Source organism: Dromaius novaehollandiae, chromosome 3, assembly GCF_036370855.1.
Source record: "Dromaius novaehollandiae isolate bDroNov1 chromosome 3, bDroNov1.hap1, whole genome shotgun sequence".
Taxonomy (NCBI): domain Eukaryota; kingdom Metazoa; phylum Chordata; class Aves; order Casuariiformes; family Dromaiidae; genus Dromaius; species Dromaius novaehollandiae.
The window spans coordinates 24,451,457-24,472,905 of NC_088100.1; the positions used below are offsets into that span (position 1 = coordinate 24,451,457).

Sequence of the window (21,449 nt, forward strand, 5' to 3'; positions counted from 1 at the left end):
AAGAGTTTTGAAACAGAGGTCTGAATTTTTTTCTTAATCATTAGGTCTTGTTCTTATTTTTTATTGTGTTCTTTATTCTTAATCATTATATCTTTATTTATTTTATTCTTTATTAGGAACATGGGCTCTATATTGTTCAGTTAGAGCAGATGGTAATGAATACTGGGTGGATCTTTGACTCACTCTCACAAGACTGGAAGTTACTCTGTTGTGCTTCCAATGTTTACGTGTACTAACAATATCAGGAATTTCTATCTTATCCTATACAACTTCCTAACTTTTAGAGGGAATAAGCTATGAAAAGTTATAATATTACCAGCTCTTTCAATTTTTAAAAATATTGTATGTGTGTGTTATGCAGCAGATTGGTGTTATTTTGGTAATCTACAACACCGTTTCAAGGCTGTCAGGCTTAAAGTTATTGGCAGAGGTACACATACAACCTCATTCCCATTGAATGATGTTTATGAATTTCCAATACCTAGATTTCCAAGAGCAACATTACGCTACATTCACCTTTCACCAGTCTTAGGATACAAAGGAGCTTAGCCACCATCCTTGCTTTCAGCTCTGGTGGGGGGGGGGAGGGGGGATGGTGTTATCATGCTTGTTCAATATCTTTGTATCGAAAGATTGTCTCTAACTTCCTACTTTCATGACTGAGACTTTGGGACAGTTTTCCATTGATAAGAAAGTATACATCTGTCCCACTGTACAGGGTATTCAGGCCATCATATGGTATTCTCCATTGCAGGACTAAGCAGAGAAAATCACTACTGTCTATGCCTAATAAAAAATACAAAAACATATACTGGAAAAAAGAAAAAGAAAAGGGAAAAAATAACCCTAACAAGGAACCATAAACATTTGGATTTTTTTTTCTTTCTGAAGGATCTCAAAATGCAAAACATTTAGTTTCACTATCAGAAATGAAGAGAAACTCTTTCATCACACTCTAATTGAATATATATTGAATAAAATATAAAACTAGCAAGCAACAATAGCAATCTTTTTACCAATCATCCCAAAGGCTTAGCTAAAGTTTAAGGAAACTCTTCTTGACAAGTCCTGCCAAAAGAGTATTAACGCCAAACATAATATCCGCTCTTTTTCTTGTTATGAATTTTTGAATCTTAAAACTATCAGCATGTGTATATATTTATGTATGCTTGAGTATGTATGTATATATATGAATACATACATATACATATATATATGCATATACAAATAAATAAATACACATCAGACCTATAAAAGATATAAAGGATGATCTGTAAGTGATCTCTGATACATATAATTTTTTTCAATTTTTTATATTAAACAGTCATTGGATAAAACAAACAGATCCTAGGAGCAGTTTCTGGAACCAAATCTGTTCACTTTAAGTTGAAGGCACTAATGACTACTTTAGAGGCTCATATCCTCTCTTACGCATTTCTCTGACAAAAAAATCTGCTCTGCAAAATAACAAACCTCAAGCACCGGTCTCCAGAACACACAGAGTATCATGAAATATGGTACAGATAAAAATACTGAAGAATAAAAAGCAGTAAAATAAATAGTGAAATGATATTTCAGAATTTGTACACAAGAAAGTGTATAAATATTTCTTTCACTGCAGTTTAGTGAAAAAGAATGTTATTGCACACAAATATACAATGACTTAGCTGAAACAGAACTTTCAAACACAAAATTATTTATATCAAATTCTTCTAATATTAACATAAGACTACTCTATTCAAATAGGGCATTCAAATAGAAACATGCTGCAAAATTCTCTCATTTATTGAAGGTTTTGAACATTCATAGAGGAATGCATTTCTTTTTTAAAAATCCACAAATGTCCTGTGGATTACTCATCTTTCACTAGGTTTAATGTATAATAAGCATTCATGACAACTGTCCCTTTTTCAGTACAGTTCAGCATATTAAAATAAAACAAAACAAAACTTCTAAAAATTGAAACTTTGCTTTAATGGTTAAGCCTGACAAGTTATCTTCTGAGAAGCCAGTAATAGAAATTAAGAAGAGAGACCATTGTTCCATGATGACATGTTGCCCTAAAGATATCCAAAAGCAATTCTAACTGAATTGTCTTTGAAACACAACAAGGAGAGTAGAAAAACTTAATTCTATCTGCAGACCAGACACATGGAATATTCAAATAATATATTAGATTCCCAAAGAACAAACTTTTCTGTGTAATAGTGTTCTCATTCTTGTATCAGTAGAACCTATTTAGCCAACTCAGTGATGTGTAAAATACAGAATAGTCACTGAATACATAATTTATACGTGTTCTGCGCAACAAAATGTTTGCATCATACATGAAATCTTATCAAATGATTATGCAAAAGAAAACTATCCCTCAAGCTAAAAAGTAAACAAATTATACCTGCAGTGTCATTTAACATAATCTATAGATTTTTTAAAATATATACATGAGTGTAGTGTGGCTAACAAGGGACGCATAAAGGAGTACTTCAGAAAACAATTTGAGTTGGTTGGCATACAGAACTAAGCCAGTAGTTTCCCTGATTGCTTTTCACCCTGGGGACCCAGTTGTAAATCACAGTGAGAGCAGAAGGAGATTGCTTTCTCTCAATGACAGCTGCCAAGGGTTACATGGGAAATGAATTCTGGCACTCTCAATTTAGACTGTTGAGAAAAGAAGGAGAATGCTTTAAATCTGCCCTGATGACTTTGGAACCTCACACTGAGTAGATTCAAACCCTGGAGGACAAAGAAGTGTAAAGACCATGTCAGAGTCCTTTAGGCAGTTTTCTGTTAAAAAGTTGAATGATCATCAAAAAGTACATCATTCACGGTGTTTCATTTCTTGTTCTCTCTCCCTCTTTTTTTTCTTTCCCTTGACAGAAACAGTGTTAAACTTCTTTTTAAACTTTGATATCTGATCAAGAGTATTTTTAAATTTCTCCATTTGAAAAGTACTGGATGAATGTTGGTATCTAGAACATGTATAGGGATTGCCATTCAGAATGAATAAAAGTAGAGAATTCACTCTGACTTTATGGCAAATTTTTGGAGATGCTGTGTATAACAAGAAAGGAAGGCACTGTTTGTGAAAATCTAATTACAGTGTTTCCCTTCTGTGGTAATTTCGTAAAGTTCAGTGTAAAGTCAATACTACACAAAAAGAATACCCACTCAATGAACTAAAGGAAAAAAAAAAGTCAACTTACAACTTCACTTTGCAGAAGTCTCAAGTAAATAGAAGCCTGAAATTTTTCTTTCTTTCTTTCTTTCTTTTTTTTCACTGGAGGCCAACTGGAGAGTCATTTTACAATGAAAATTCTGGACATATCAACCATAAAGCTAATATAATTATTTAGGAATCACAGTGTTTTTACAAACATTAATAAGATCTATCTAAAATCAGATGTCCTGACATCATGCTTCTGATTTCCCCAGACAAAGGAAATTTTCACTGTAGTAATGTAGTACAAATGTGTTGGCTAATAGTGTAAATTAGTGCTAATAATTTGGTACATAACAGCTTGGTATAAACAAGGCCTTAAGTAACATCAATAACTTCAATCAAGTATACAGAACTAAGTTCACATGTGTCTAGTTGTGAGATGAAAGGCTAAGACACACTTAATTTTTAATGGCACTCCAAAATATTTATCACTGATATAAAGATGCCAAATATTCTCTCGTTGTTACAAAAAATGCAGTCTTTCCTATACTTCCGCAGTGAAAATTTCTGCCTGACTGCTCAGATAACTAAGTAGCCAATTCATCCTCTACTAAAATAAAACTGGAGTCAGTAGCCTATTAAAAAATTACATGAATTTAGTTATTTTTTCAGCTTTGAACTAGGTTTTTTAAACTTCATAAAATAATAGTTCTTTTAGATCACTAGATTAGCTACTTTTAAAAAATTGTTTTCTATGCATATGAAAGCTCTTCTTCCTACACCCGCCCAGTATGAACACAGGTGTAACCCTTGCAGATACATCAGAAAGATGAGTTACATAATTTTCACTGTTCTTTAGATGTGTTGTCTATATGCACATTCACTTATAGGCATTTATGTACTAAGTAGTGTTAACCCAATAATTTTTGTCATAATAGTACCAACTCTGGGATCATGTCTTAAACTCTTTCCCTAAGGCTTTTCTTAACCACAGTATTGTTTTCCATATGTAAGAAAGAAATGTATCAATGGTATGAGAGTGGTTTGCAACTGTACAAATAAACACCTCAAAGGTGAACAATTTCAGGTGAGGAACCAATTTGTCCCATCTGAATATACATTCACGGTCACTGATCAGCAGCAACATACAACTCAGTTACCTGAAAGAAGGTTTCAAATTTCCTAGTTAAATAGGTGCTGAGGGACTGTCCTCTCAAAGACACTATTACTTCATTTAGTTTCAGAGAGCTTAGTTGTAAGTGTGAATGGAACTCCAAGGAGCAGTCTTACAGATCTCAATTATATTTATATTCTGCAAATACTTCCACTGCTTGAGCTCAAAAAGAATGAATCCTTGTTAGTACAAAGGACTCCTTGGCTATCCAGTGAGAAGTATGCAACTATATAGTAAGCTGTCTGTAACAAAGTGGGTAAGCTTTTGGATGGCTCAACTGTTAACTGGAAGACAGGATTGAGAATATAAATCTAGGTGTGTCTATGCGCCTAAGTCCCTACTTTAGTCACTGGAGATCTAACCAATAGAGTCAGTGCAGCCTAGAATGTGACAGAACCATAGAAAAGTTGGTTGGAAGGTGCCTCTGGAGGTCATCTGGTCCAACCCCTCACTTGAGGCATAATTGTCACCAGCAGATCAAGTCAGCCATAGTTTTGTCTAGCTAAGTCTTGAAACATCCAAGGATGGAGATTCCACAGCCTCTCTGGATACTCTGTTCCTGGTGCTACGCTACCCTCTTAGTGAAATACCTTTTCTTAAAGACCAATCCAAACCTCTCATGTTGCAATTTGTGGCTTCTAACACTGTCTGGCAATATTGAGAAAAGTATGACTCCATAATTTTTGTAAATCCCCTTTAATTAACTGTAACTAAATTAATTTAATTAGCTGCTACTAAATTGCCCTTTAAGCTCCTCTTTAGCAGACTGAACAAGCCTCATTCTCTCAGTATCTCCTCACCCTGATGCACTTGACCAACCCTTAGTTTTCTACTTTAAGGTCAACTGAATTACGTGCTAGGGTCTCTTGTCTATGGAAGTTCAGCCCCTGAGTGGGCCTGCTGACGCACACAGACCTGTGGATGTTTCAGCCTCTTCAAGCCTCTTAATGTGGAACCCAAGGAACTCTATTCAGTTGCCGAGATATGTCTACAACCTTTTGAGATGTCTTTGCCTGATGTCCCAAAGGACTGTGCCATTTCTGTCAGCTTCAGGTAGATATACCATCTACTGCATAACATCTCCAGTGGCACTCCCCCTTTTTATTTAGGCAACTCGGTCAAGCTCTAAGCATCCTTCTAAGGAGTCTTCAAATAGATCTTCCTAGTAAAAATTTTCTGCTTTCAAGAAATATGACTTTAATAGGAGAAAAGTAGAATAGGATGAATGAGAAGGTCTATAAGAAGAGAAATTAATTCTGATCCTAAAGTAGATTGGAGTATTTTGGATCAGTATCAGTCAAAAGGAACAAGTAACCATATCAACATTAAATATTACTTTGGAACTTTATATGATACCTATACATTGACTCTCCTGACCAAGAGATCAAGACCATATCTCAGAGCACTCTACAGAACAGGCAAACTGATGCAAAATTGTTCACATTACTTGCTAACTTTCAGATACCACTGCTAGCCAGCAGCTCTGAAAAACTGCTGCTAAAACATTACTGCAGACTTCCGATTCATGACCTAGCAGTGTGAAATGACTGGGATTGTTCACTCCAGTATTTAGATTCTTCCAAAGGAGATTTGTTGGACGATTAATCCAATGGCCAGTGTGTCAACATCACTTTTTCTTTGCACAGTGGGAGAGATCTTACAGAACTCAGAAAGATCATGGTAATGATATATCACTATCAGGATACTGTTCTGCAATGTATGGGCAGATAGGCACAATCAGCATAACCAGTTACATGCTCCAACATACTGATGTGCCAACTGTGTTTGCTCATATCAAGAAACTTTAGCTTCTTAGTTTAGCAGAATGAACTCTTCAGCTGAAAAGAATCTGTGATTATCATTATGGATGGACAGTAAAGCAAAGGGCATCCTTCTCCAGATAGGGTGTTTGGATCAGCCAAGTGGGGAACTATGCAATTGACCTGGGAGGGACAGATAGTATCATATGTGTTGAATACATTCTGGAAAGAAAGATTATTCAAAGCCACTTTTACAAACACTACACTGAAGTCTGCTATATGGTGTTATACAAGAACAATCTATCATATCACCCAGAAACATCAGCTAAGTCGTGGCCATAACCATAAGACAAAAATCTAATACTGTTTGGGGTGTTTAGTGGAAGGACCAAAGGTGAGAAAAGGGATGTACCTTAGTGGATAGGGGAAGAACAAGTTTGGGAACATAGAGGAGAAATAAGATAAAAGGGATCAGTCAAGTGGAAACAGGTGGCAGGTCAGCATTCTTGTCCGACTGAGACCTATGCTTGATCACTGCTGTTTATCTTATATTTGCATTCAATTATATTTCTACCTATTAGGGAGACCAGGGAATCTGAGATCAGTTATTGGGCAGACTGAGTGTCTAATGCCAACTACTGGAGTGATCCATATTGTGTGTGTACATATACATTCATATGTATATATACACAACACACACATACACACACACATTTTTATATATATTTCATTAGAAGACTTCAGTTCTGATCAGCTGGAGAGGAGGAACAGGACTGTGCCAACCATGCTGTTCACATTTACGTGAATGCTGTTAAAGGCTTTGTTTTCTGTCTGTTTTGTTCTGTGTGGCTGGCTGTGCATATACATACATATATATACACTGTGTGTGTGCCCACCAGGAATACATGCTCAGACAGGCTACTGGCTAGATCTGGGGATGCAGAACTACAGCAGCCTCACATCTGTTGGGCTACCACATTAAGCAACCCCTAACACTCTCCAGTCTTCACTCTTTTCGGTAATGAAAACCCAACTGCTGTAAAACATTTTTCCCCTGCACAATCATTCTATCATCCAAAAATAACCTCCCAGCAGCGCCAGAACCAAGATACCTCTGACAAGGGTGTCTCCAAAAGGGTGGTAAAGGGGTTTTGGAGATGGTAACACTGAGAGCTGGTTAGTATAATGTCTGAAATGCCAGTGTCTCAAAACCATCTGGTGGAAGTCACAGATTGCGATGCCTGTAAAAACTTGCATAATCCGTCTGCACAGTGAGGTGGGGAGAAAGAAGGACTAAAACACCACTAATCTGCTTTATTTGCTATGCTTATTTCAGTAAGTGAGTATTACTGAAAGAAATGTATGTTCACACCTCTTAACACATTACCAAGAGGTCTGCCTCAGCTGTGATGAATCAGCAGATAAATTATGAGCTGTGGAATGACATAACTGGAGAAACACCTCCTGTACATTGCCTGCAAAAGTGCCTTGAGACCTCACATTTCTCTGGAATCTTGAGTAAGGCATTTTGTCCATTCATGCAGTAGAAAAGATTAATTTCCTCAAACAACAGATCCTCAAGCATACTCTGAATCCCTCTTACCTTAGCTCTGCAGCCAGGAATGTCCCCTGAAACCTGCACCTGTAACAATCAGTCTAACTCCATTGTAAAAGGTATCAAGAGAAGATTAGAGGGTGAATTTACCAGCTGACTTTCTGCCAAGAAGATACATAATCTCTTATAAGTGTTCTTGTATTCCTTTCTCGCAAGAGAAAATTGAGATTATTTATTGCTTGCCATCATAACTTCAGCTTCTAGAGAGGAAGAGGTAGGCTAAATAAACAAAATGTCTAATAATTCCCCCTTGTTTGGGATTTTTTCTGACCACTCACAAATTTTGCTGTGTGAGAAGCTGTACTCTGCCAAATTAGAAATGCTGGATCCAAAGGTGCTGCATTAATGGTGCCTAACTATAAAGGGTTGTAATGAAACTGAGAAACTCTGGAAGATGACCCTAGGGAATGTTCAGAGAAAAGGCCAATATATTAAAAAGCTCTAAATAATAATATTATTAATCCCATGCCCAGACACTTACTGGGAAGTTTCAAATCAGCACCCAAAAACGGGTGATTTAAAGATGATAATTTCAAAGTCTCACAGGCCAATGACATTATCAAGGATTCCCTCCTCTCTGTAGTACACTGAACAGAGGAGGGATGGGATGCTGTGAAACACAAGAATCAGGCATGCAGTAAAAGGAAATAAATCATCATGAGAATTCTCTGCTCTGGTTGGAGTTTATGGCAACCAATAAGTGGGGACTGTCTGAATTTTGCCCTAAGTTCTTGCTCTGCTAAGGATAAAAGAGAGGAGGAAGCATAATTTCTGAAGTCCACCATTGCTTTTTCTTGTGAGCTTTTGTACAGATTTTTGATGTATGTGATGCCTTTTGTATAGCTTTTGTATATATGATGGCAATCATTTATACTGCATACCTGTGAAAATATAATTAAGGCCTGAGTTAAAACACCTCCAGTGCTGAAGGCAAAAGGCTAGAAGAAGGCTGTGTTTGTTCTAGGTTTGAATAGGAGTAGCATGAGCAGGTTTCAGCAAATTTACTGCTTGACACTCTCTTGAATCTCTTGAATCTCATTTATATGAAGGAATGATCAATTCTAAAGATAACAGTAGCAAAGGATATCCATAGAAACTTTCCTTGCCACTGATTATGAATTTGAAACTGCCTCACGAACTTGCAGCAAATGATAGGACAGTTCATCCAATGCCAAACAAAGGAACTGGATCGATATGTGCTCATCTTTGTATATGCATTCTTGCAGGCTAGAAGATGAAGGGTGGTATTTAATACACCAATTCTTACTTCAAGCACAACATGTGGATATATGGCCTGCGCTGCAACTAGGCATGCACAGCCCTGATAAGACCATCTAATTCTGGTCTCATTTTGGTGGTAAAGAGTCAGTATGAAAGGCAGGAAATGTAGAGCAGCATTCTGTGCTTCTAAAGACCAGATGCAAAGCAGTTCCAAACTGCTGAGGGGAAAATTCCATGTGGAACATACTTAGTTTAGGATTTGGTAGCTTCATAGCTACTTCTGGGGTACCATATTCAGGTTGCATCAAGTCATACTAAGACAGGTGTGCTGAAGAGCACGCACATTTGGGAATCAGAATTTTTCCAAAATGCCATTTGATTCTAGTTTAAAGGCAAGTAAACTGGGCATTTACTTATGATGTTCTCTTTACCAAAAGAATAAAGGCAGAGGTAGAGCCCATGAAAGAATGAAAATTTCCTACAACACAAATTGCAATTTTTAAACCATATTTCAGTGATCTCACCATTCCATCTAGAGCTATTGCAAATGTAAAAAAAAAATGTGTGTGTGTGTGTGTGTGTGTGTGTGTGTGTGTGTGTATAAAAGCATAAAATAGTCATTGAAAAAGGATTATTACTTTCAATAGTTCAAAAAAAAATTTCTCATAAATTTTATCAACATTACCACCAGCCTTTTCTTTTTACTTGTGAAAGAAACAGTAGGAACATAAATTCTTCCAAGGCATTGTTGTTTTAATCATCATGATTTCTCAGAAGACAGAAGATCAAACTTGGACAGTACTAAAATCTGTCTAAAAAAATGTGTTAATTTTAAGAAATTAAAGACTTTACTTGCTGTGCTGAAAAAAGTGGCAAACTGATGTATCAGCCTTCTGGAGTGGGGGGAATACCAGTGTAAGTACAGCTCAGTGCTTTATAATTCATAGTAGGATCTAAAAACATATTGAAATGCTTTATTTCATACAAGTTTTTCTCATATAGTGCTGAAGAAGCATGTATGATCTTTTGGATACACTGGTTTTTGCCAGGCAAAAAAAACCCACATATTTTCTTTGGCATAAATTCCTGCCAGTGACTTGTTAGTTATCCTATTAGCGACACAGTAGATAGGAGCAACACGTCATTGCAAAAGAGTGCTTGACAACTGTCTCGCTTTATTTCCTAAAAATATCAGTGTTTCGTAAGCATACACAGCAATTCAGTAGCAAAATAAAATAAAAAAACCTTTTCCTCTGCAATAACCTCAAGCACTATTTAATATTTTGTAGCAACTACACACAGAGTCTCAGTGAAGTGAAGCCAAGTTCATTATTGACTCAAGTGAACTCAACTGAGGTTTGAAAGAAAGGTCATATGTAAAATCTCTGCTGAATTAAATGATGCAGGTTTGCCAGGAACATCAATCCCTTCACCAGCAGAATATTCAAGGGGCTGGAAGATTTATTTTTCTTGTACACAGATTCATAATTCATCATTAACAATGAAATTCAATACAAATATTTTTCACCTGTTAGTTAAAAGGAAATTTTAGAAGGAAAGGCATATGCTAGAAGAAGTCATATTACTCCCTTTAGGTAAGTTCAAATAAATTCAATAACAGGAAAGTTGCTATAAGCATTTGATTGGCAGAGACTTAAACTAGCAACAAGGTTATAAACATTTTTATTTACCTTGTGTACAATTTGCTTTTTTTTTTTAACAAAATATAAGAAAATAAACTGACATTTTAGATGGTAAAATTTTAATTTTTTTTCATTGTGGATGTAAAATTAACATTTCAGCTTTTTTTATTTCACCAACCCCTGTGATTTCATCAGCTACAGTTAAAGTGCATTTTTTTATTAAATATAATTTAAAAGTTTTTGCTCTTCTTCTTCTTCCATGTAAATGCTATAATTCAAGATATATTTTATTTAACTCTTATCAGCAAAAAAAGAACCTGTAATAATTTTGAACTCTGCAGAATCATCCTTTAAATCAAACTTTTAAAAAATTTAAAGAAAACATAGTTATAAAAGTATGTCACACTAATTTTCATAGAATATAGTCATAAAAACTAGTATTTACTGAGCTGAAAATCTCAGGCTATCAAATTCTGCTCTCAGTTAAATGATGTAAATGTAACTATGCTGCAAGCTTCTAGTGAGGCAACTTAGAGTAGGGAAGAGTCCTTTCTGATATACGAGTAGAAATAAACTAGGGAAACACACACAGAGAAGTGCTCTGTGGGAACATGGTTGGCTGATACAGAAGTTTGAACCAGATTGCTCTGTAGTGCTCTATTTGTTCCTTTTGAAAAAAATACCACAAGTTCATGGGTCACAATGAATTCATAAGCAGAAATGCAGGGCTGGGGACACCATATGCTACCTCAGCAAGATTCTTGATAATGCATCTGTCAAAGTCTTTAGTCATAAACTATGAAGAATCACAGAAAGGCTGAAGTTGAAAGGACCTCTAGCAATCATCTAGTTCAATCTCCCTGCTCAAAGCAGGGTCAGTTAGAACAGGCTGCTGAAGGCTGTATCAAGCTGGATTTTTAATATCTTCATAGAGATTCTATAACCTCTCTGGACAACCTATTCCAGTGTCTGACCAGTAGAAAAGATTTTTCTTGCATTTAAATGGAGTTCCTCTCAGAAGAGTTTGACTCCATCTTCTTTACTCTCTTCCATCAGGTACTTCTACACATTGATAAGATCCCCCATGAGCCTTCTTTTCTCCAGGCTGAACAATCCCAGCTTTCTCAGCTTCTGCTCATATGACAGATGTTCCAGTCCCTTAATCATTTTTGTTGCCCATCGGGGAACTGCTCCAGTAGGTCTGAGAGCCCAAAACTGGACACAGTACTCCAGACGTGCCCTCACCAGTGTTGAGTAGAGGGAAAAGGATCACCTCCACAATCTGCTGACAGCATGCTTCCTAAAACAGGTCAGGATGCCATTAGCCTTCTTTGCTGCAAGGGCACATTGCTGGGCCATATGGTTCACCAGCACCCCCAGGTCCTTGTGCTTGAGGTTATTCCAGGTGCAGCACTAGGCATTTCCCTTTGCTGAACTTCATGAACTTCCTGTCTCTCCGTTTCTCCAGCTTGTTGAGTCCCTCTGAATGGAAACACAACCATCTAGTGTATCAGCCACTCCTCCCAGTTTCATACCATCTGCAAACTTGCTAAGGATGTACTCTCTCCTATAGTATTGGCCCAGTACTGACCCCTTGGGTATTCCAACAGTGACCAGCCTCCAGCTGGACTTGTGCTGCTAATCACAACCCTTTGAGACTTGCAGCTCAGCCAGTTTTCAGTCTACTTCACTGCCCACTTATCTGGCCTGTACTCCATCAGTTTGTGTATGAGGATGTTATGATCAGCAAAAAAAAGATTAAAAGTTTTGCTGAAGTTGACATAAACAACATCCACTGGTCTCCTCTCATTCACTGAGCTATTCATTTCATCACAGAAGGCTATCAGGTTGGTCAGGAATGACTTCCCCATTGTAAATGCATGCTGACTACTCTCAATCACCTTCTTGTCCTTACTATGTTTGGAAATGTTTTCCAGATTATTTGCTCCATCACCTTCCCAGGGATCGATGTAAGGATGACTGGCCTGACAGGAGTGATATCTGCCTTCTTCCAGGCTTCCAGACCCTCCCCTGATTGCCATGACGTCCCAAGAGTATTGAGAGTGGCCATGCAATGACATCACCCATTTGCCTCAGCATTCTTAGGTGCATCCTATCAGGTCCTATGGACTTGTGTACAGCCACTTTGTTTAAATGTTCCTAACCTGATCTTCCTCTACTGTAAGTCTTCTCCTCTATGATAAGTCTTTATTGCTTCAGACTTCCCCACTAGTCTGAAAGGCCTGTCATTCCTGGAGGCCAGTCTTATCAATAAAGACTGAGATGAAGAAGGCATTCAGTACCTCAGTCTTTTCCATGTCCTCTGTCATCAGGTCTCCTGCCTCATTCAGCAGGAGGCCCACATTTTCCCAAGTCTTCCTTTTGCTGCTGGAATACTTGTAGAAACTCTTCTTGTTGCCCTTCATGTCCCTCATTAGATTAAACTCCAGATGGGCTTTGGCTTTCCTAACCCCATCCCTGCATATAGTGTCTCTGTATTTCTTCTGGGTCACCTGATCCTGCTTCCACTTCTTGTATGATTCCTTTTTATGTTTGAATTTAGACAGAAGCTCCTTGTTCATCTAAGCAGGCCTCCCACCACTTTTACTTGACTTCATGCATATCCGGATGAACCATTCTTGAACCCATAAGAGGTGATCCTTGAAAATCAACCAGCTGTCCTGGACCCTTCTTCTCTTCAGGACTGTATCCCATGGAATTCTTCAAAGAAGGTCCCTAAAAATGCCAAAATTTGCTCTCCTGAAGTCCAAGGCCATAATCCTGCTTTTTGCCCCGCTGCCTCCTTGCAAGATCCTGAACTCCATCATCTTATGGTCACTGCAGCCAAGGCTGCCCCTGCCCTTCACATTCCCAACCAGTTCTTTTTGGTTTTAAGTATACAGTCCAACAGATGACTTCCCTCATTGGCTCCTTGATCATCTATATCAGAAAGTTATCAACTAACGCACCCAGAAACCTCCTGGATTGCTTGTATCTTGCTGTGTTGCCCTTCCAGCAGATATCAGGGTGGTTAAAGATTCCAATGAGGATCAGGGCCTGTGAATGTGAGGATTCTTCCAGTTGTCTGAGGAAGGCCTTATATACTTCTTCCTGGTCAAGTGGTCTGTAGCAGACACCCACAATATTGTCCATGTTGGTCCACTCTCTAAGCTTAACCCATCAGTTCCCAGCTGGCTCTTCATTCCTCCCAAGGCAGAGCTCCATGCATTCTTGCTACCCTCTCAAAGGATAAATCACAGTGTAAAGTGTAAATTCTTTCTTCCTGTCTTCCCAGCCTGTCCCTCCTGAAGAGCCCATAATCATCCACTGCATAATCATCCACTCCAGTCATGTGAGCTATCCCACCATGTCTCTGTGATCCCAACAAGATTGTAGCCCTACAATTGCACACAGATCTCTAATTCTTCCTCTAATTCACCCATTCCACATGTGTTAGTGTAGAGACACTTCAGAGAGGCACCCACTCATGCTGATTTCCCAGAACATGAGGGAGAGCTTCCTCCATAATGCTGTCCTCTTGGTACTTCATTATTTGTGTTCATACACTTGAGTTCACCCCACTTTAGCTCTTTGTTGTTGTTTTCAAGGTGTCTCCTGTTCACATCACCCTGTACCCTTTGCTTGGCAACCTGGTCCACCACTTTCACACTTAATTGTGGGTCATCATCTCCCTCCTCCATCATTCCTCATCTTAAAATAATAGATATCATCCAAAAAAGAGGCTGAATTGATCCTAGTAATGTCAAAAAGCTTCTTGTTCTGTATCACAGAATAATGATTTGGCAGTAGCAACCAAGTACTATTAAGTACAGAAACACAGCCATGTATATTTTGAGTTTTCTGGGGTTATGTTAATCTTTGAAAACATTCTTACAAACACGGACTCTAAATTAAAGATTATCTTTGATCATTCTAATGTCAAAAATCCTACGAAAAATAATACATTTTAATGTTATTATTTAAAATATGTATGAACATTAATGTTATAAGCTAATCATGAAACATGATAATACTGACAAAGTTGAATTATGTAATTAAAGGCTCATCTCCACAAACACAAAGGAGCACAACGGCGGGTAGGGGAACCCCAATAACCCAGTTAGAGAAATGGAGCCTCCTGACCTGCTTCTCCCAGAGCTATCCCAGGAAAGCACCAGCCCCAGGGGCTGTGGCTGAGACCCACCCATTTAATCAATGGAAAAGGGTCTCCAGATTACCTTACAGACTAAGGTGGGTTACTGCCTTAGGGGTATAGGACTCATTGTGGGATGCAGGGGAAGAACATCTGGGGGTTGTGAAAGACTTACTTTGGGATATTTAGGATGGGAACCAAAGATGGGGAAAGGGAAGGATCAAGGGGGTTTGGGGAGGAACAAGATGGTAAAATAGAGAAATAAGGGAATAAAAGGGGCCAGTCACAAGTAAACAGGCTGCAAGTCAGTACACCTGTCTGTCCATGCCTTGCACCTGATTACTGCAGTCTGTCCTGTCTTATGCCATTTCTAACCATTTTTCTGAGTGAGTGGCTCTCTATTCTGTGTGCATGTGTGTGTATGGAGCTCTGAGTGCCAGCAGCTGGAGCAGGGACCATGGATCACAGGAGCTTGTGTTCCTCACGTGTCAGCAACTGAAGAGAGTGTGTGCATATTGTATGGGTACATATGTCAGTATGCGATCTCTATCAAATAACAAGATGGATTAGCTGGCAAGTAAAATAAGAGGCTTGGGAGCCAGGAATTGAAGCAGCTGTAAGCCTGGGCCAGATGCTGAAGAGGATCTCTCTGGGTCTCCAGAGTCTGAGAGTTAGCTCAGTAGCTAACTGAGTAGCTAACTGGAAGGACCAGGAGGTCCAAGCCAGTTCCTGGAAAGGCTGTGGGGTCTGGGGGTCTACTGAGAGACCAGTTTGCATCTGTGTGTCTCTGTGCATGAGGCAACTGAAGATGAGAGGATCCAAGGGCCAACTACTGGGTAGACCATGTGTCTAAAGCCAGTGACTGGGGGGGGGACCCCTAGTTTGTGTGTGTGTGTAGGTCTAAGTACCAACAACTGGAGCAGGGCTGAGGGCCTTGGGGCTCATATGTCCAGGCACCAGCAGCTGGGGAGATCAGAGATCCATGGGTACCTACTGGATAGACAGAATATCTAAGCCCATGTACTGGAGAGATCCATATTGTATATGTGGATATATTTCCCACAAACAGACCTTCATCCTGAACCACCAGAGAGGGGGACAGGATTATGCTGTTTGTGCTGTCTGTGTTTGTGTGAGTGTTTCTGTCTGTGCTAATTTGAGTTGCTAGCCGTGTATATATGCACATATTATGTATAGTGTGAGGATATACCGGGGATATGTGCTAAGCACTACTGGCTGAAGCTGGGAACATGGAGCTGCAGCAGCTTTGCCTCTATTGGGCTATTGGATTTGGCAACCCCTAACATATAATAAAAAAAATACCAGTTCTCAAGACAACTAATACAACATTAACAACATTAACATTGTAAAATGTCACCTAAAAGAAACAATATCTTCAAGTTTTCCAGGTCAGAGATGCATGTAATAAGTGGAATAGAACTACCCTGACATTGATATGTTTAAGCTAAAGTAATATTTTTTGTACTAAAACTAAATATCTTCTGATGCACAAATACTTTTACAATCATTATTGTTATTTTACCTGGTATACCTCTTTAAAGATCCATAAAGAAGGACTTCTCAATCTAGAGAAATGGCAAAGTTTATGACAAATTGCTTTTTAAAACATTTTAACTGTATAAATGACCCCTTTAATGTGTACATGCAGTTGAAGGTTGATTGTGCCTCAATAGTTGCCATATTAATATATTCAACCCCCTTTTTCTCCCTCTAATTGTCAGTTCTACATGTTCAGCCAAAGCTCTGAGACTCAGGTTTAGTTCTTTACTTCTGACACATCTTCACTTTTGTAATTTCCCAGAGTAAAGGTGGTGAGATCTGAGTAGGACTTACACTTTTAATAGAATTTTAAATAAAATTCTTGCTGATGCACAACACAGAGAAGAATTTAACTTGTTCTTTATCTTAGGGGATTATATTCTTTCAACTGATACACTAATATTAAGAAAAATAAATATTCCAGTGTAGAAGAGCAATTAATTATCCATTTTCTATCCTGACAACTATTTCAAGATGTAATTAACTCTAAATAAATACTTAAGTCACATTGTCTTCATTAAGATGTAAATCCATATTGATCAGAGTTCCCAAGCAGCTCTATACTTCGTAATACAGACCTGCACTGAGAATGCAGTGAGAGTGAATTCAGAGAATTTCCGAGCAGCTCCATTCTGGTAGGAATTTGACATTCTTAAGTGAATGGATCTTGGCAGAGTTGAATGTACAATACTCACTATCCAGAAAATCAACCTCCCTAAACAAGATTTTTGACCATAAAGTCTACTACAAAAGGTGGTACAGATCAAACTCAAATTCATGTTATGAATTAAAAAAGGAAAACGATAGTAGTAGACACAAGACATACCTGAAATAGTGTTGGAGTAACTGTAAAGCTCAAGTTTCACAATTCTTAAGTTCTTATATTTTAAACCTTCTCAGCCTTTACACCATTTTTCATTAAATTCCTTTTCATTTTTTTCATTGTACGTAGGTAATGTATACACTTGAGTTCAATGTGAGTATCTGAGTAATTCAGCTTGTAAAAGAGGCTGAGTTACAGGAAGATCATGCAGTTTTTGCCTCTGACAATCAAACAGCACAGATCTGGACCATATTTACTATATATATGGGTTATATATATATGTAAAAATAAATACAATTTTAACAAAGAAAATCTTACTTAAATGCCTCACAGATGAGATAGAAAAGTATGTTCACTGAAGTTTAGTGAACTAAAGAAGTATACATGGAAAAAAAATTACTTGATCCTAAATAGGAACAATTTGCTAATTTCTGTTTCCCTATTCCAATAGTTATACTGCCATGCTAATTAACTCACTTGCCTTAATTCTCAGAGTAGTGTCTAAGTGAATTGCAATCTTTGTATTGTTTTAATAAGAACAAAGGATCTAATTCCTCACACACTGAGCTTGAAATTGCATCAGCTATCTCTGAAACAATGTCATGAGCTAATCACCAGAGATTATTATTCTTAGGCACAACCATTGCAATAAAATATGACTTTTAATAAAGCAACAGGTGGAGGTAATAAAGCTATCAGTAACTGAACTTTTTATTATATGATCTTTAGTCCCAATGCTAGCATCCTTAGAACAATTCTGAACATTAAAGACAGGTTGCTATGAATTTCTAAGAAAAAAAGCATAGTATTTACATTGATTTATTGCATAAGTGACTATTTTTCAAGTGGAAGAAAATACTCAAGAAAAACTCTGTAGCCGTTACACTGCTGGAGAAATTATTTATCTGATTAAGCATTAACCCCCTTTTCAACAAACTAACTTGTGCCTGCCTAATCACAGGAGATTTTCGTGTTGCTCTTGTGATGGAAATAGAATTCCAAACTCAGTCCTTCTATTCTGACTAATGGAGGATGCAGGGATTAAAAAATTAATGTTTTCTATCTTTGGAAACTAATCTTTAGCTTCTTAATTTGGCAGTCAGCATTCAGGCATGAGATACAATCCATGCAAATGACACTGAAAGATTAGTCAGCCTAAGGAAAGACGTGAGTGACTTGTATGAAATTCTTTTTAGAGGATGCATGATTTTGCAAAGATTTGCCAAATTATGTCCTGGAAGGAAAATCCTGCCAACTTGCCAATTCCAATTTAACCCATAAAATTCTAACTTCAGTATCACACGTATATATACTTTATTTCTTTGTATGTTGCATGCCTGGAAGAAACACCAGTTTCTTTCCAGAAGCTAAGCATTTTGTTTGTTTGTTTTTAGTTTATACATTTCGAAATCAGTACCATTGTTAAAAGTTAGAAATTAACTCAGCCAGTTCCAGAAAGGGAATATGACCAGGTACAAAGGTCCAAATTAGGTCCATCAAAATATATTCCCTTTTGGGAAGTTCATGAAAAGAAGTCCAAACTATATACAACACCGCCAAACCTTTTCTCATGGCTCTTGACATCTTTCAGTACATAACATGATTCACCCCAAGTCCTGCCTTTCTTTCTCCCTCTTTCTCTCTTTTCCTTACCTCTCTGACAATTTGTATCTATTGTATAATGGGAAAATATTCAATTTGTCTTAGTGATCCAGAAGAAAACACTTCACAACATTGTAAATATTTTCAGCACCTAGTAGGATTCAGCTTTAAGAGTGCACTTCCTACTCTTGTACATGCTATTTTGGGGCATACGACATAAAAGTATTAGATCAAGGGACTGATATTAATTGTCTGATAAAGCTCTTGGTGGAGCAGATCAAAGGTTTGATATTAGCTCTATATTCTGCAACAACAGCCAAAGTCTGAAGAAAATCATTAAAAAAGTGCCCATAAGTAGAAAGAGCAAGAATAGGGCAACCTAAGGTGAGACTTCCCCTTATAATCTCCCAGCACCCAACTCTTCAGCTCAAAGGATTCCTAATCCAGATAGAGGCTCTGTATATTCAGTAACCCTCAACTGATTTCTCTCCTACTGAAATATTTTGATGTCCTTTAGTCCTTGCATTAGAAAAAATGGTGAAATTCAGTCCTTTTTATTCTCTCCATGGCACTCCTGGCTTTTAGACTTCTATTATTTTCTTTCATGCCTGCTAGTTAATTCTTCTCTGATACTTCTCAACTTCCTCATAAAAAGCCTTTGCATTCCTTTGATCCCAGCTGTTGCTTTTTCTTAATCTTTTTGCATCCTTTTTAAGAAGAAGGGATCAGAACTGCATGTTATGATATTCAAGATGTGAGCAAATCACTGATTTAGGCAGTAGCATAAATTAGTAATCTATATTTTTTTCACCACTGTACAACATCTTTTGGGGCATGTGTCTCAAAGATCCTTTTTCCTTTGTTATGAAACTGTTTATGCCTCCTGGAGTCCAGGTAAGTCTATAGTTGCCCTGTAATATATAACAACAACTAGAAAAAGAAGCAGACTACGCTGTCAGCAATTTTATTCTCCCATTTACAGGTTTTGGTGTATTTTATGTGCATTTCAAACCACATCAAAATGAAACCAAACCTTATGGAACAACACAGGATTTGTTTGGCTATAAATACTCCAACTTTTACTTAAACTCAGGTGGAATAATACACTAGATACATCAGTGAATAACTAAAAGTTACTGTTCAAGTTTTCCTCTCCCCCAAATAATTTATTAATACTAGGACAGAATTCTTTTAGACAAATATTACAATATGTACAGGTAGCTACTTTGGAGACAGATATTTCTTTTTAATTCTAATTATGTTACTGGCATCTAGATAAATAAATGGTAAGGACACAATGAAATGTAAAAGAACTTTGGACTCCTGCAATTATAGTGTTTCTGAAATGGCTTCCTTTTTTTTCCCCTCTGTATGTGTAGATTAGATACACAGGTTTCTTCATAACACAGACCCTTGCTTCATTTTTCTCTCTCAAACATCTCTATTTTACACAGAATATAATAGGAACCAATTTCATGCATGTTTTCACAACAAACACCCAGAATGAAATCTAACATTATCAATTTATTATAGGCAAAAGTATCAGTTTCACATGTACAAAAGCTATGAACATCCTTCAGGTATTGCTAGGGAAAAGAGAAGAATTAATAGTGTTTTGATGCATGAATATTCATTTGCATTCTTATGTTTTAATAGGAGTAATGGACCATTTATGGAAACAGTACTCAAGTGCATCTAAGTCAGTCTAGTTGGTTGATTGTGAATTGCTAATTTAATACAACTTTTTTGATACAAACTAAATTTTATGTGTCTATAAACCAAATGCTAGAGATTGCAGTTTGAGGATTTTGAGGCCAAATACTGGAGAACCAATGCTTCACTAAACTTCAGCTAAACCCATTTTCCAATACAAAAATGGAAAAATTCAGGTAAAATAGACAATAAAGTCCTAAAAGCCAGTTTTCAGAATTTGATCCCAGTGTTTTTAAGGTGGGGAAACGGATCATGACTGAAATAATTCGTTACAGAACAGAGAACAAACAGGAAAGTTGCCTACCTCGGCAGCTGGGTAAAGGGCTACTCCACTGCCCATTGCTTCGGCACTGTGCTCGAGATGCTCCCTGAAGTAAGTACCCCATGTTGCAAGTAAAATTTACAACATCATTTAAATTGAACTCACTGCCGTTAGTCACTCCATGAGCTGGATTCCCAGGGTGTCCACAAGTGATTGCTGTTAAAGTAAAAATAGGCAGGCTAGCATCTAACTGAAAGGTACTGTTCTATGGAAGCACTTGCAGGCTGGAGCTTTTTTTTTTCTTCTTATTTTTCTTTTTTTCCTGAATTTGTACTTCAGTTGTCTTTTAAATTGATGTAGATGATTGAAAAAATATAGGATACATTTACACAGAATTTTTAACTTGCAGGAGAAAAATGTTCATCTTTAAATAAAACTTTCAGAATCTACATTTTACCTAATTTACAAATCTGTAATATAAGTAATTATATATACATGCATTTTGATACCCATCTGATATGTATTACACCTTGAACAATTTTGAGACTTTACTGTCTTTCCTACTAATGCAGATAAAAGAATGAAATTGCATTTCTCCTGCAAGCTTCGAAATATAGTAGAGCCAAACAAATAGAGTTTGATATAAGGTTTTAGAAACATCTTCTCATGAATTTCAGGATTGAATAAAAAGTTGATTTAAAGTAGCAGATAAAACTTACTACAAAAAGGAATACTCTTCCAAAACAAAGCTCCTTCTAAAATT

The 21,449-nt window shown here is 37.3% G+C and overlaps 1 protein-coding gene across 1 annotated transcript in view; it reads right to left on the reverse strand.

Moving 5' to 3' along the window:
• Positions 1-21,449, reverse strand: part of CSMD1 (CUB and Sushi multiple domains 1) — a 1,240,345-nt gene that overhangs the window by 43,167 nt on the left and 1,175,729 nt on the right. Inside the window, exon 54 of the mRNA XM_026097018.2 lies at positions 20,729-20,902. Within this exon, the coding sequence (XP_025952803.2) occupies positions 20,729-20,902 (174 nt within the window). The remainder of the gene's footprint in view (positions 1-20,728; positions 20,903-21,449) is intronic.